Below are 14,344 nucleotides of genomic sequence, written 5' to 3'. Positions count from 1 at the left end.
TTTGGGGTATTTATTTGTTTATTTGTTGTTTATTAATTTGTTTGGTTCCTTGGTTTTTGGGAAGTACGTACAAGGGTTTTGTGAAAATGTTTTAAAAAGGGAACTTTTCCAACTGAGAGAATTGTAAGGGTTTTGAGAGAAATTATTATTTTCCAATTAATTATTATCTATCTACTGTATTACCGTGGTATTATATTGTATAGTAGATAGGGTCACTCACTGAGATGATTAGCATCTCACACTCTTAAATTCCGTTCCCCTAGGTCCAGGTTGGAGACGTTGATTGTCCAGGGCGAGCCCAACGTCTCAGTTCGTTGCCGAAGGTTCAAGAAGTTTTCTTCCCTTTTTCCTCTCGAACTTGTATTACTTCTGATCTATCATTTTATAAATTCCACATGTAACTGTATAATGCTCTGTATACTGTATTGGACGTGTAGTTGTTTTTATGCACTGGGTTGCTGCAGTTGTTATTAGAAGTGCTGAAATTTGTGGAATCAATTTGTCGTTTGCGGGAGGAATAAGGGGATGAGTTTAGAAAGTGTGTTTTCAGTGCAGGTAAATTGTGGTAAGTAAATCCCTTAGGGGAGGCTCTGCCAGATTTTCCGTTGGAGGGTCCGGTAGGATTTCCCTGGGATCAGGGCTTGTCTAGGGTTCCGGGGAAGGAATTCTGGACGGGTCCTGACATGGCTTCCTTCCACTCCAAGCTCCTTGTGGTGTCTTTCCCCACACACTTCTTGTTGGAGATCGATTGGATAGGTAGACAGCACATGCAACCACCTCTGCCCAAAATTCCTTTGGCAATCTCTTGCTTTTAAGCATGCTTCTCGCCATATCTAGAATTGTTTTATTCTTTCTTTCTACCACACCGTTCTGTTGGATGGATCTTCGCACCATTAGAAACCTTCGAATTCCATGATCTTGACAATAGTTTTGGAATTCATTTGATGTAAACTTTCCTCCACGGTCAGATCTCATAGCTTTAATAAAAAATCAACTTTTCTTCTCAACAAGAGCCTTAAACTTCTTAAAGTTCTCAAACACCTCTGATTTCTCCTTCAAAAAATACACCCAAGTCTTTCTTGAAAAATCATCAACAAAAAGAAGGAAGTAGTTACTCTTACCAAGTAAGCTTGGCTTCAAAGGACCATGTGTATGAGCTCCAACGACTTTCGAGTTCTTGAATTGGTCTCCTTTGGAAAACTTTTCTTGAATTATTTTCCAAGTAAGCACCCTTCACATACTTTATCCGGATTGCGAATACTAGGTGGTCCTCCCGCCACCTCCTTTTTGGACAGCAACTCTAGACCTCTAAAGTTGAGATTCCCATATCTAAGATGCCAAACCCAAGACCCATCTTTGTAACACACCTTGAGACACTTGGCAACATCATTTTGAATGTTGAACATGAACATTTTATTTTTTTACATTGACACCTTAGCTATTAAATTACTTGCATTGTCCCTTATGCGAAGTTTGTTATCTCTTAAATGAATATCATATCTTTTCTCCAAGACTCAAGACGTTGCTCTTCATACTCGGCACATAGTACACATTTGAGATGAAAGAATGCTTTCCACTCCTTATCCGAATGAGGATGTTGCCTTTTCCTTTTACTGCCACCCTAGACTCATCCTCAAAAGACACACTGCCTCTCATGGATTTATCAAGCTCTACAAACATGCCTCTTCCTCCTCACATGTGATTGCTTGCACCGATGTCCAAATACCATGTATTGTCTTCACTTCTTTCATTATCTTTGTAAGCCAACAGCAAGGTACCATCTTCTTAACTTCTTTTTTCGACATAGTTCGCCTTCTCTTCAATCTTATTGTAGCCAAAGGTTCTACATTCGGAAGCATAATGACTGAATTTTCCACATTTGTAACACTTTACATGGGATTTGTCATACCTTGGTTCTGAATTTCTTCTCCCACGACCTCTTATCGATCCTCTTCCTCTTTGAAAGTTTCTATTGTAATCATCACCAAATTTTCAGCCCCGTCCAGATCCTTGCCTATGGCCACGTCCTCGTTCACGGCCATGTCCTTGATGGCTTCGATCATTGTGACCACTGCTGCTTTCTTCTTTATCTCCATCAAGTCGAGTCTTGAACAATTGTTCCACTATTCCTTCATTCTTCCTTTTCTTTTCTTCATAGGCTTGCCACGAACCCAAGAGCTGCTCCAATGTCACAGCTTCCAAGTCTTTTGTTTTTTCGATGATGGCAACAATATGATCAAACTTTGAATCTAATGATCTAAGAATTTTCTCCATGATTTTAACATCATCTAACTTTTCACCATATCTCTTTAATTGATTGGTCACCATCAAAACTCTAGAAAAATAATCAGATATGATTTCTCCTTCATATGCAGGGTTTCAAACTCGGCTCTTAAGGTTTGAAGTCATACTTTTTTAACTGGATCAGCTCCCTTGTACGAGATTTAAAGCTTCTCCCATGCTTCTTTAGCCGACTTGGCTTCCGAAACCTTCTCAAATGCATCATCATCTAATCATTGATAGATTAGATAGAGAGCTTTCTTGTCTCTCTTTCTTGAGTCTCTCAAATTATCTCTTTGATTTTGAGATAGACTTCCTTCATTCTCTGATTCGATTAACCTTTCTCCACTACCTCCTACATGTCTTGGGTGCCAAGGACAACCTTGATCTTGATGCTCCAGTTGTCATAGTTATTCTTGTTGAGTGTTGCAACTTAGAAGGTATGGTTCCCGTTATTGGCCATCTTTTGGCTGAATAAACAATTTGATCACCGGTACTGTTCATGCAACTGTTCACACAGATACTGTTCACTCAAATACTGTGCTCTGATACCACTATGTTGAAAGAAGAAAACAGAAGGAAAAAAAAAAAAAAAAAACACTCTGTTTTTATTGAATGCTATGTTTCTTACGGCTTACCAAAAACTAGCAAAACAAAAAAAACCAGCAACATATTTATACTAGTTGCTAACCCTATTTGCATAAAGAAAACTTGGACTCCAAGAAAAAAACTTGAACTAAACTTGGACTCTAAGTAACTAAGGCCCACAAAATTAAGAAAAAAAAAAAACCAACAAAAATCAAGTTTATATTTCAACAGTTCTATGGTTATCTCATCTTCTCAAAGTTCATGGGCAAAAAGTTCTACCCTCTCTGTAAAGTGCTCCACCATGCACTTCCTTTGTTGCGAAATCCTTAGCACCCTTTCCCAACCTGTTGGCTAATTCTGGAACCTCCCATCATTTCGCATTTGATTTTCATAATTTATCACTTTATTCCTAATTTGAGAGTTCTAATGAATAATAATAGGTGATAATTTAGTAGTTTCATCGAAAGTCCTTGAAGGTGTTAGTTCTTTAAAATAAATGGATGATAATATTACAGTAGATTTTACAATCTGATACCATCTTAATTTAAGAATGATCCCTTATGCTTAACTTATCACTGATCCTTTAAGTGTAAGCTGTTAAGATGTGTATTTGTTATGTATATCATGCTAAGTTTAACACATTCTGATGTATGGAGTTCGATCTTAATACGTTGACATGATGGATTTCGATATTATGTCATATTCATTAATCATTAAACAAAATATATCTTGTTGTATTCTCTATAAAATACAAATCTAAAGTAGCCATTATTTTCCTGAATTTAAGTTCTTTTTTAAGAAATATTTTTATAAACCAAGAATTTCCTTTCACTCCAATAATGGCAGAGAATTTTAAAATCAAAAGTTTTTTTTCTCCTGACATGGCATCTCCCAATTTCTCACACCTCCACACATATATGAATATAACGGCACACTTTCAAACATCAGCATTGTCACACTGTTCAAACTAGTTTCACTTCACTCTCCTTAGCCAAGCTTCATTATCACTCTCCTTTTGGTCTTATGCTTTCTTCACTATTGTATACCTCATTTACTTTGATTCTTGCTATGAAATCACCCTTTATAATTTGTGTGGAACATTTCCCAATTATAAAAAGTTAAGAATATTTTAGTATCATTGCTAACCATGGCTCAAACCATATGCTGAAAAATAAACTCAAATCTAAATATGGCCTATGTATTTATTTATTTATTTATTTATTTATTTTATACTCTTCTACTCAAACTGCTTTTCAGTGTTTTGATCTTGCTTCCTAGAAGCTTTTTGCTTCCCATCATTGATAGGGGAGGAGCAGTTATCTAAGTAATTAAGGTCTTTGTTGGCACTCTTTTTTCTTTGTCCAATGTTGTCTTACCAAAACAAGACTGACTTCTGACCAATTTGTTGAACATGTATTTCCCTATAAAACTTTTCCAACCTAACCTCTCATATTTCAGCATCAATAAGGACTCTTCGTGGTTACCCCTATCCACAACCCACCTTATTTTCCCACTCTAGTCCAACTCTTTATGTCAAATCCACCCAATGTCTCTCTTAGTTTCCCAAGGAAATCTTTGCTTTTCCTTTTTGCGTCGTCCCCATGATCATTGCTTGGTTTGACCTCTATTGTTCATTGTCCAGAAACGTCCTCACCATTCGGTTCTTCCACTGTGCTCTTTTGAGTCTACTCCCTTGAAACTATATCAACTTAAGTACCAATTCCTACTTCCCTATCTCAAGGCCATTTTCATGAGGATGTCTTTATGCATCAACCACTTAGGTTTTACTGATGATAATCGCCGTTTGTATGTCTACAAGCTTTGTAAGGCCATCCATGGCCTTAAACAAGCTTTTTTATGCTTGGTATCATGAAATTCGGTGTTACCTTCTAATTTTTGGTTTCATCAACTCTCAATCTTACAGTTCTTTATTAAAATGCTTGTGTAAATGACCTTATTATTACAAATAATTCTTCATATGTGATTGAATTGCTTGTTAAGCATTGTGGGGACATATTTTCTCTTGAGAACCTTGGATGATGATGACTGTATCGTAACCGCAAGTACACAAGTCATGCCAAGTAATAGAGTGATAAATAAGTATTATTCCCATCAGGATTGTAGACTTGTTTAAGTACTAAGTACTGTAATAGTCATGACTCAACTTTATTTAAACAACCAAATGCAAAGAATTTAAACTAGCAATTAAATACTAACATAATTCTAATCTAGTTAGAGACAATTGGAAAGAAACAACATGTACAACAATGATTAGGAAAAGGAACAATGTATGAAAAGATCCAAGGACTTGGGTTTCGGTTTGGTTGATGAATTACTTAATTTCTAATCCAAATGCAAACCAAGGGTAATTAATACTTTCTAAATTCTTCTCCCAAGTTCAATTAGAACATATGAGGAAACAATTAATTGGAATCCCTTCCTAATTGAGTCAATTTTATAAAAGCCCTTTTAATCAACCTAAGTTCAAATGATTCTCCCAAACTCTATTGAGACCTAGATTATGATTACCCAAACCTAAACGGTTCTCCCAAGCTCATTTAATGAGTAGGAAAAACCCATTAAATAACTCTCTCCTGATATAGAATTTGTAGATCCACCTAATACTGAATCAATTTCTAAAAGTAATAATGCATATTATAAACAATTCATGTAAAGAAAAACTAGCAGTTGATAAAAGAAATCAAATAATCATCAACCCATTCAATCATTCAACAACCATAGTAGAGATTCCATCAAAATGCGAGATATAAAATCTAAAACATAATCATAGATAAAACAATTTCCAAAATCAAATAGTATTTCATTAGTAAAAGTGATAGTTTATATGATATCCCCAAAATGCTTAAATACAAAATTAGAGAGAATAAAGAGTAAAGAAAAAACTCAATAATGATGAATCTTGAAGCTCATTCCATTGAGTCCTCCAAGAATCTTCAATTACCGAGCTTTCTTTCTCTAAAATTAGAGTCTCTCTCGCTTTAACTTCTGCGTGTTGTTATTCAAAAACCTTCATTTGTTCTTGTGTATTTAGGGTATAAATAGACCACCAATTAACGCTCTTCTCTTTAAAACCTTGCCAAAAGGGGAATAATCAAGCCATTCATTCTTGGTCATAAGACTCATAACACTCACATGCCTCTCACACGACTCCTTAAAATAAAGTTCCATGCGCATAACTTGTTTTTCTCTACACCATGTCACATGGCTTTCACTAAAGCCTAGTCACATGACTAGCACATGACTTCATCAAAACAAAGTCACATAACTAGTACATGATTTTTTCTACACTTCATTTTGACCAATAAGACATAAAAAAGTCAACATTCTGAAAATCATGAATAATAGATGGCATGTTTGACTTGATTTAGGTATGGTGAGCATTCTTCTTCCCCAAATTGATCCCCAAAGCTCTAAAAACCATATAAATTAGCTTTAATTTCACTTTACAACTCATCTGCACAAGTACATAAGAACATCTCAAAATAACAATAAATGCTTGAGTTTTTTACAAATAATCAAACTATAAATGACTAATAAAATACTACATTTTACTTTTACAGGAAAAATACATTGCTGATTTGCTTGCCCCAGGAAAACATGTTTTGTGCTATAGAGGTTCAAACATACCTTTTTCCACCAACAGCACCTTATGTCTCACTTACGGCATAAATCTTCATGATGCCAGTGAATACAAAAAGGTTGTTGGCAGCCTACAGTATCTTTTGTTTCACCAGATTGCCCATTTCATATGTTGTTAATAAAATCTTCGAATTTAAGCACAAGCCAACCACTTCTCCCTAGATACCAGTAAAATGGGTTCTTAGGTACTTGAAAGGCACAATAAGGACATTGTCTTTCATAAGAACTCCCCTTCATTTTTCATTCATTTTTCGATGCTGATTGAGAGGGTAACAAGGAAGACCATAATCATTAGCCAGAAAAATATCAAAGAGTTTGTTTACCGTTTGTAAGACAGGTTTACTAGAAGAATAACAAAGCAATCTGATTGTTGAATACCATAATCATTACCCGAAAAAATGTGCCAATTATAATTGATTTCATTACTTAATACTATGGTGGCAAACTCGGCTTCTCTTCCATTTCCTGCTCCAAGCTCATTGACAACCCTCACTCTGTTTATTATTAATTGAAGTATCACCAAAACAATTAGCAACAGAAATTTTTCCTTTTTTGTTTCTAGCGTTTTTTTAATCATGGTAGAAAAATATACGTAAAATTCTTAAATATGGCGTCTGTGACAAGCAATTTATTTGAAACAGTTATGTTATTCATGCAAGAAAAGTAAAAGAAATCTTTTTGCTTCTCCTAACTTTGCAATAATTAAGAAACATATTGAGTTTTTAATACTAGAATAAAGATTATTGATTTCTTGTGGTTGCCAACAGGATCTCAAACATTTTCCAGCACATGAAAGTCCAGAAAGTAAGATTAATTAATTGTTTTGCTGTCCACCTCATCGACATGCAAACCCACAAGCATTCTGGGAAGTACAATAAGAATTAACCGATTGATAAAGCCATAGTAGACCTTAGATCATAAAAGCCATGCAGTAATAATTCAATTTTTCCAAAATATATATGGGCCATATGGCGTTTAATTTATTGGTAGTATGAAATAATTAATCTTTTTTTAATATATGATTAGCAGTAAAAATATGATTAATCCTTTTCCACGGTATTAAATAAATCACAAAAGAAAGAAACAATCAGACTAGTTTGACAATAATGTTCATCCACTAAAGGCTTGCATTGAACCTCATAAAACTGCCATGTAAGGCTCTGTTTTTCGCCCTCCCGTTTAGACTCCACAGAAAATCATATGGGACTCTTTTTTTTTTCATTTTCTTTTTTTCAGCTTTGACAAATTAATGGTCGTCTTGATGTGATTATGTCAATTAATGGAAAAATATCAAAATTTTTGACTGATTACAACTGCATTCAGATCATCAATTTAAACAATAGATTTTTTTTATAAATTTTTTGGACAAAATTTAAACATTAAATTGAAACTAGAAAACTGGAAAATCAGGGTATTTAAATTTCGACATTTAAAATTAAGTAATGAAGTGGTGTTAGATTAACAAATATATATTTTTTAAAATGTGGAACTATAAAGTTTCATCCGGTTGGAGCAAAAAATGAGAAAGAAAGAAATCATCTCCCATCCATTAATAGCCATGCTGTCACAGATGACAAATCATAATATATAACTTCGCAATAATCATTTATCTATTTATGCTTTTTATTTTTTGGACAATAATTATACTTTTGTTTGGTATATAGAACTCAGAACCAAAATCTTATCATATCCTATCACTAAACTAAAAAGCTGCTCTATAACTTTGAAGATGGTTTAGCAAAAATAAATAAATAAATAAACCGTACAAATAAAATATACCAAAAAGAGAGGCCTAATTTATTTGGTTGGGAAAAAGCCACACCAATCGCCGTTCGCACTGACACAGAAAAAGCCATATAAAAAATGGTTGTGGCTCTCGCTTCCTAATTTCCAGAACGCTCTTACTTACACATCTGTCCCATTGACAACGAAAAGAAAAGTAGTCTTTTTTTTCCAAATTTATTTAATATTATATACTAATTAAAGAATAAAGTAAGTGTAGTATGCTAGACCAGAACAGAGTTGAACAACAAATATTTGATAAGTTGGTCAATGCTTTCACTTGCCTCTATGCTGTTGATAAATTAACATTACATTGTTTAAATTCTTTTTTTTTTTTTTTAATCAAGTTGCAATAATTTTTTTTAAACAAAAATTTATATTTTAAAGAATGGGAGGTGTCTGGAAATCACATTTTCCGATGGCTATAAGTGCATTTTGATAAACTATTTATAAGATTCATTTTTCTATTTTAAAAAATCATATCTTATTTTTATAATATTAATATTTTTAATATTAAAAAAAACTAAAATAGGTAGAGGAATTTGACTCTAAATATAAAGAGTCAAATCCACTTTCTATATAAATCATTTTATTAACTTATATATAGAAATTTTAATTAATTTATTAATTATAATTTTTTTTTTTTTTTAAGTACTAGTTTGGTATAGGGAGAAGAAAAAAAAGTGAAAGTGTAAATCATAATTGCTTATAAGAAAATGCAAAATAAAGTGTTGTTATATATACTATTAGAGTTAGATAAAAAGATATTACTCTTTAAGGGTTTATTGCACCAATTTAAAAATAGAACATTGTTGCGTTTTAAGGGTTTATTGCATCAATTTAAAACCTATTTGAAGCCATTACTCAGAAATCCATTTTTGAAACTTGCCAAAAGCTTGAATCTTTCAAATTCTTGCAAGTTCTAGCATAATTTTTCTTTTACATTTTTTTTTTTTTTCCTCGCTAGCTTGTATAATGAATCGACCAACCATAGTACAATGTGCTTGGTCTGTGCGAAGCAAAGTCCAAACCCCGGTTCCAGGTCCAAATGCACAATTTTACTAATGAATTTTGGACTCCAAAATTCCATGGAGATCTTTGTTTTTCAAAACAATAATGCATAAATGACTTCCAATGTCAAGAATAGCTACCATGGCAAACTCTTCTTTATAACTAACATTTTGGGGAACCAAAATCTTTTGAGTGTATATGAATCAATGTCCTCGCTATGAGTTTTCCCACTTCAATAAGTGTAGACTTGCATTCTCAGCCTGCAGTAAAATTACGTAATCGTCCCTATGTTAATATCATAAAGCAACACAAACAAAGCAACAAGCAGCAAAAGAACAATTAATTAACGTTTAAAATTTATAATTTAGAGGAATGTATATATTCCCTCCCCTACCTCTTTTTCCCAATCACATCGAATGGTAATAATGATCAATATCAAGGTTTGAATCGCTGTCCCACCAATCATGCCAGCCCAAATTCCCTGAAAACGTACAATTATTTTCATGATAAATGTTAGTTGGCATTACCAATATATCTGTTCATGTTCATAAATCATAATTAAGATCTTGTGCCTCAATTTTTCTCTCTGGTTTTCCCAATTATGTTCCTTCTTTAGACTACCGAATAGAGTATTACAATGAGATCGGTCAGTGACAGAGTGGTAAATAAAAATAAAAAAATAAAAAACTTTAAATGTATATTAGTTTCATATATAAGATTTTGGTATTTTTAAACTGCAATTATCATTAGGAAATGTGATAAGTCAGCAGATGAAATAATGCATACCATGACTCCTAGGTTGAAGACCCATCCCATGAAATATCCAAGTGGCACTCCAATTAGATAATAGCAACCCAAATTTATGTATGCAACATAAGATTGCCATCCAGATCCCACAGCCACTCCTGTTCACAATTATAATTTCAATCTCACACAATGAAAATGAAATCAATGTTTGTAAAAGCTTAATATATAATTAGAGGGGAAAATATATTAATTACCAGATAGAATAGGCTGAACACTATTGAGTAGAATTGTGAGGGCCAAGAGAACAGAGAGTCTGTTTACTTCTTGCAGGACAGGTTTGCTTGAAGAAAATATTAAGGCAATCTCATTGTGGAATATCATTATCAAAAACCAGAAGAAGATACCAATAATTATGGATGTGGTCACTGATACTACTGTGGCAAACTTGGCTCCTTTTCCATTCCCTGCTCCAAGCTCATTTGCCACCCTCACTCTGTATTATTGTTACCAATAGGCCATTATCAATTGAAACTTTTTTTCTTTGAATTTTGATTTTAAAAAAAACAAAAAAAAAAAAAAAGAAGTTACATATAAATAATGCAGCATATTTCCAAAATATGTATGCTATTTAATTCTTTAGCAGTCGTATACGACTTGATTAATAAGCCATCGTTTTCAACATAATTAAATAATTTAGTTATATGACCTTGTATTGCTTTATTAGAAGCCTATTCTAAGCCTTGCTCTTCACCAGTTCACCCACAAATTTACAAGCTACAAAAAAATTCTTGTCCTGGTCTCTTTATGAGTATGACTTTGGCACTTAACATAATAATTAGTGAGAAAAAGACAAGCAATATTTGACCGATTGAATTAGTCCTCAAATCATCAACTAGACTAATGGCTTCTAAGAAAGAAATAAACAATCAGGTGCCGTAATCGATGATGCTAGCAATATTGCACTAATCAATTAACAAATTATCAGAACTTTTAACAAAAAATATATTTATACATATATATATGAATAGTACAAAGGTAATTACCCGGTTCCAGCAAAAAATGCAAGTGGAATCATCAGCTCCCATCCATTTATGACCATGCTGCAAAACAAGCCAAATTTTGGTCCAAATATTTAAACCATTCAGAACCATAAATCCTGTATCATATCCTCTCTTGAAAAAAATAAACCAAAAAGAGAGATCTAATTTATCAAGGAAAAAAACAAAAAAAGAAGGGTTTGTATTATTATCATACATACCATATGGACAAAGCGTCCACTGCAATCTCTGCATTGTTTAGATTTCCAGCCATCAATATCAGTATTGTGTAGTACCAGTTTTCCAAGCTGTATATTAAAAATGGAAAAACACCCAATTCTGAGTTTAATTAATAACTTAAATAGGAAAAAGAAAACAGATTAACTAAATGAATGATATCTCTCTGAGTTGGGAGTGTACCAGAGCATAACCCCTGAAGCAGCAGAGAGTTTGACGAACTCCCAGAGACCAGAAAATGCTTCAATGGAGAAACCACCCCAAGTCAAGGGACACCCTCCACACACAGTGTAACCCAGATGCCCAATCACCAAAACCCACCAAGAGAAATTCAAAGTAATAGCAGTACCAACAACTCCAAGCTCAAGCTTATACACAAACAACCAGCTCACAATCACATGCACTACCAGAGCAGCCAGAGACACCCAAGCAATCACCATAGTTTTAAGCTGGCTCTGCAAGAATGTCTGCAATGGAAACTGAAACGCAAAGCTAAAGTGCAGTGGTATCATGCAAATTGCTACTAGCCCTGATATCTCTGCCACATCATGAGGCTGTCCCAAAAGCTCTAGAACTGGTGAGGCAAAGAGATACAGAGGCAAAAGCAGAACACAGCAAAGCAAGAGAACAACCCATGAACGCTGCATGTATACACCCAACATGTGGTACTTCTTCGCCCCGAAAGCTTGCCCGCATAGCGTCTCTAAAGCACTTGCCATTCCCAGCTGGGGATCAACCAAATCGTATCATAATAATAATCATCATCATCATAATAATAATAATAATAATAATAATAATAATAATGACGATGAAGAAGAAGAAGAAGAAGAAGAACCAAAGCAGAGGGGGTAAAATTAATTAACTACCATGAGACCGAAGGCGAAGCCGGCGATGACATTGAAAGCAATGGATATTGCGGCGAATTCATGGTCCTTGAGGTGGCCGGCAAAAGCTTGTGTGATGACGAACATGGAGTAGGAGGCAAGGCGGCTAAAGATTGTAGGACCAACTATGTGCCATAGCTTCTTTGATTCTATCCTAACCTTTTGAGAAAGATTACCATAGTCTCCATTTTTATCTTCTTCTTTCAATACATCACTTGAAGAAGCTATTAATTCTTCCAACAATGGAACTTTTGCTTCCTCTGCCATTGTTTTTCTGAGTTCAAATTCAATATTGCAATTTAGTTTGTGGCTCCCTATAAATGGCTCCCTATAAATAATGGCTTGGAAATTGAATTTTAGATTTTTTTTTTTTTTTTTTTTTTTGGGTTATAAAAACATTTGTTGGGCAGTTAACCACTGGTAAACTGCCATCTGGCAATATAGGGTCCACGGCAGACTAGGACTTTTTTCAGGCGTTGAAAATTTACAAACTTGGAATCTACAGTGGCAGTTTTGTAAAATCATTATTGACGAAACTGCTTGCGCGCTTCAATTTTGTTTTTTTTTATTTTTTTATTTTTTTATTTTTGAAGAAAACCAGTCAGAAGTACTTGGACAGCACGCGATCCTATTTGGGCTGACGGCTACTTCAGGTCAACGATGTAGGACAAAAAAGCCAAATGTTAATCTGAGTCACGGTCTGCAGGTTAAATTTCAATCTAAAAAGAATTATAAAACTTAAAATTAATTGACAGAAATTAATAAAATTAAAATGTGTTTGATAGCCCTTTTGAAGTTCTAATAAATTCTGCTCCCAAAAAAAAAAAAAAAAAAATCAGTCAGATTTTGTGTGTCGTAAAAAATTAAGAAATGTTTTTTTTTTTTTTCTCTTATGAAAAATTAAGCACTCAAAATTATAACAGGCAATTTTTGTTGGTGGATCGTGTTCGTGTAATCCGTTTAATAACCGTGTCAAAAATGCCTAATCCGAACACGACCCATTTATTAATCGTGTCAGGTACCTAAAACATTAACCCGACCTATTTATAAACAGGTCAACACGACACGATCCATTTAACATGATTATTTTAACAGGTCGTGTTGACCTATTAACCCGTTAACATGAAATTAACTTATTAATCTGAAAACTAACATATTAACCCGTTAACCCGAAAATTAACCTATTAATCCGAAAAATTTTTATTTTTTATTTTTATGTTTTTGTTTTATTAAAGATGTATTATTTGTTTTTAAAAAATTAGTAATAGAAAATTATTTTTATAAAATTTTTAATTTATAAAATTTTTTAGTTATTAAATATTATATTAGTGATAAAATATTAATTTAAATGGGTTGTAATAGGTGTATAATTGTGTCGGGTTGAAACTGACACGTTTAATAAATGGATCGTAACGGGTCAATTTTGAGTTAAACAGGTCAATCCGAAAAATGACACGATTAATAGTCGTATTAAACAGGTTGATACGATGATGACCCGAACCCATTTATAATAAATCCAAACTCATTTATCCTGTGTCGTTTTTGAATCGTATCGCCATGTCATGATCCAAATTGCCAGATCTACCCAAAATGCTCTAAGATTGATGCTGTAGAAAACTTTCTACAAAATGAAAGGAAATTTTTAAAAAAAAAACCAATATATTAATTAAAATATTAAAATAATTTTAAAATGCTTTTTTTATTGTTTGTAATTAATCATTTCAGCACTTCTTTTATTAAGCATTTTTGCTTTAAAACATAAAATTACTAATAAAAAAGCATTCCTAAACACATCCTAAGAACTTTGAATTCAAATTTAAACATTTTTATTAAAAAAAATAAAATAAAACTCAATTCTTTTAGGAATCTTGGAGAGAAATTGACTTACCTCAACTGTTTATTTATTTATTATTGATTAGGTTTTCTTGGAAAACAAGTAGGATGTTTTGTAGCTGTCGCTTACGGACATAAGTCAGATAATTTATTTTTCATTTTTTGGTAAACTATAAGTCACATGATTTCCTAGGAAAAGCTATTTGTCAGATTTGTATATAGTTTGAATTCATTTTCCAATTATATTTTATTAACAATAAAATATATATAGAGCCACCGATTACC

General features: G+C 33.2%; 1 protein-coding gene across 1 annotated transcript; it reads right to left on the bottom strand.

The window, feature by feature from the left end:
• Positions 1 to 9,112: 9,112 nt before the first annotated feature.
• Positions 9,113 to 12,561, bottom strand: LOC107425228 (protein DETOXIFICATION 27). The gene is made up of 8 exons (XM_016035181.4): positions 12,209 to 12,561; positions 11,526 to 12,067; positions 11,327 to 11,413; positions 11,112 to 11,168; positions 10,323 to 10,561; positions 10,108 to 10,226; positions 9,716 to 9,802; positions 9,113 to 9,581 (listed from the first exon to the last, which is right to left on the bottom strand). Exons 1-8 carry the CDS (start codon positions 12,491 to 12,493, stop codon positions 9,537 to 9,539), a joined length of 1,461 nt encoding a protein of 486 aa, XP_015890667.2. The 5' UTR covers positions 12,494 to 12,561; the 3' UTR covers positions 9,113 to 9,536.
• Between the last annotated feature and the right edge of the window lie 1,783 nt (positions 12,562 to 14,344).

The sequence above is a fragment of the Ziziphus jujuba genome, chromosome 7 (genome assembly GCF_031755915.1).
Source record: "Ziziphus jujuba cultivar Dongzao chromosome 7, ASM3175591v1".
NCBI lineage: Eukaryota > Viridiplantae > Streptophyta > Magnoliopsida > Rosales > Rhamnaceae > Ziziphus > Ziziphus jujuba.
Note: the sequence above shows the minus strand (reverse complement) of the source record. Positions and strands in the feature narration are given on the sequence as shown.

Excerpts from the sequence above, each read along its gene's own strand:
- LOC107425228 (XM_016035181.4), bottom strand. The coding sequence starts at position 12,493 with ATGGCAGAGGAAGCAAAAGTTCCATTGTTGGAAGAATTAATAGCTTCT. Across the intron at positions 11,414-11,525 it reads GCTTCAGGGGTTATGCTCTG|CTTGGAAAACTGGTACTACA; the intron begins GTACACTCCCAA and ends TTTAATATACAG. Across the intron at positions 11,169-11,326 it reads GTGGACGCTTTGTCCATATG|CATGGTCATAAATGGATGGG; the intron begins GTATGTATGATA and ends CTTGTTTTGCAG.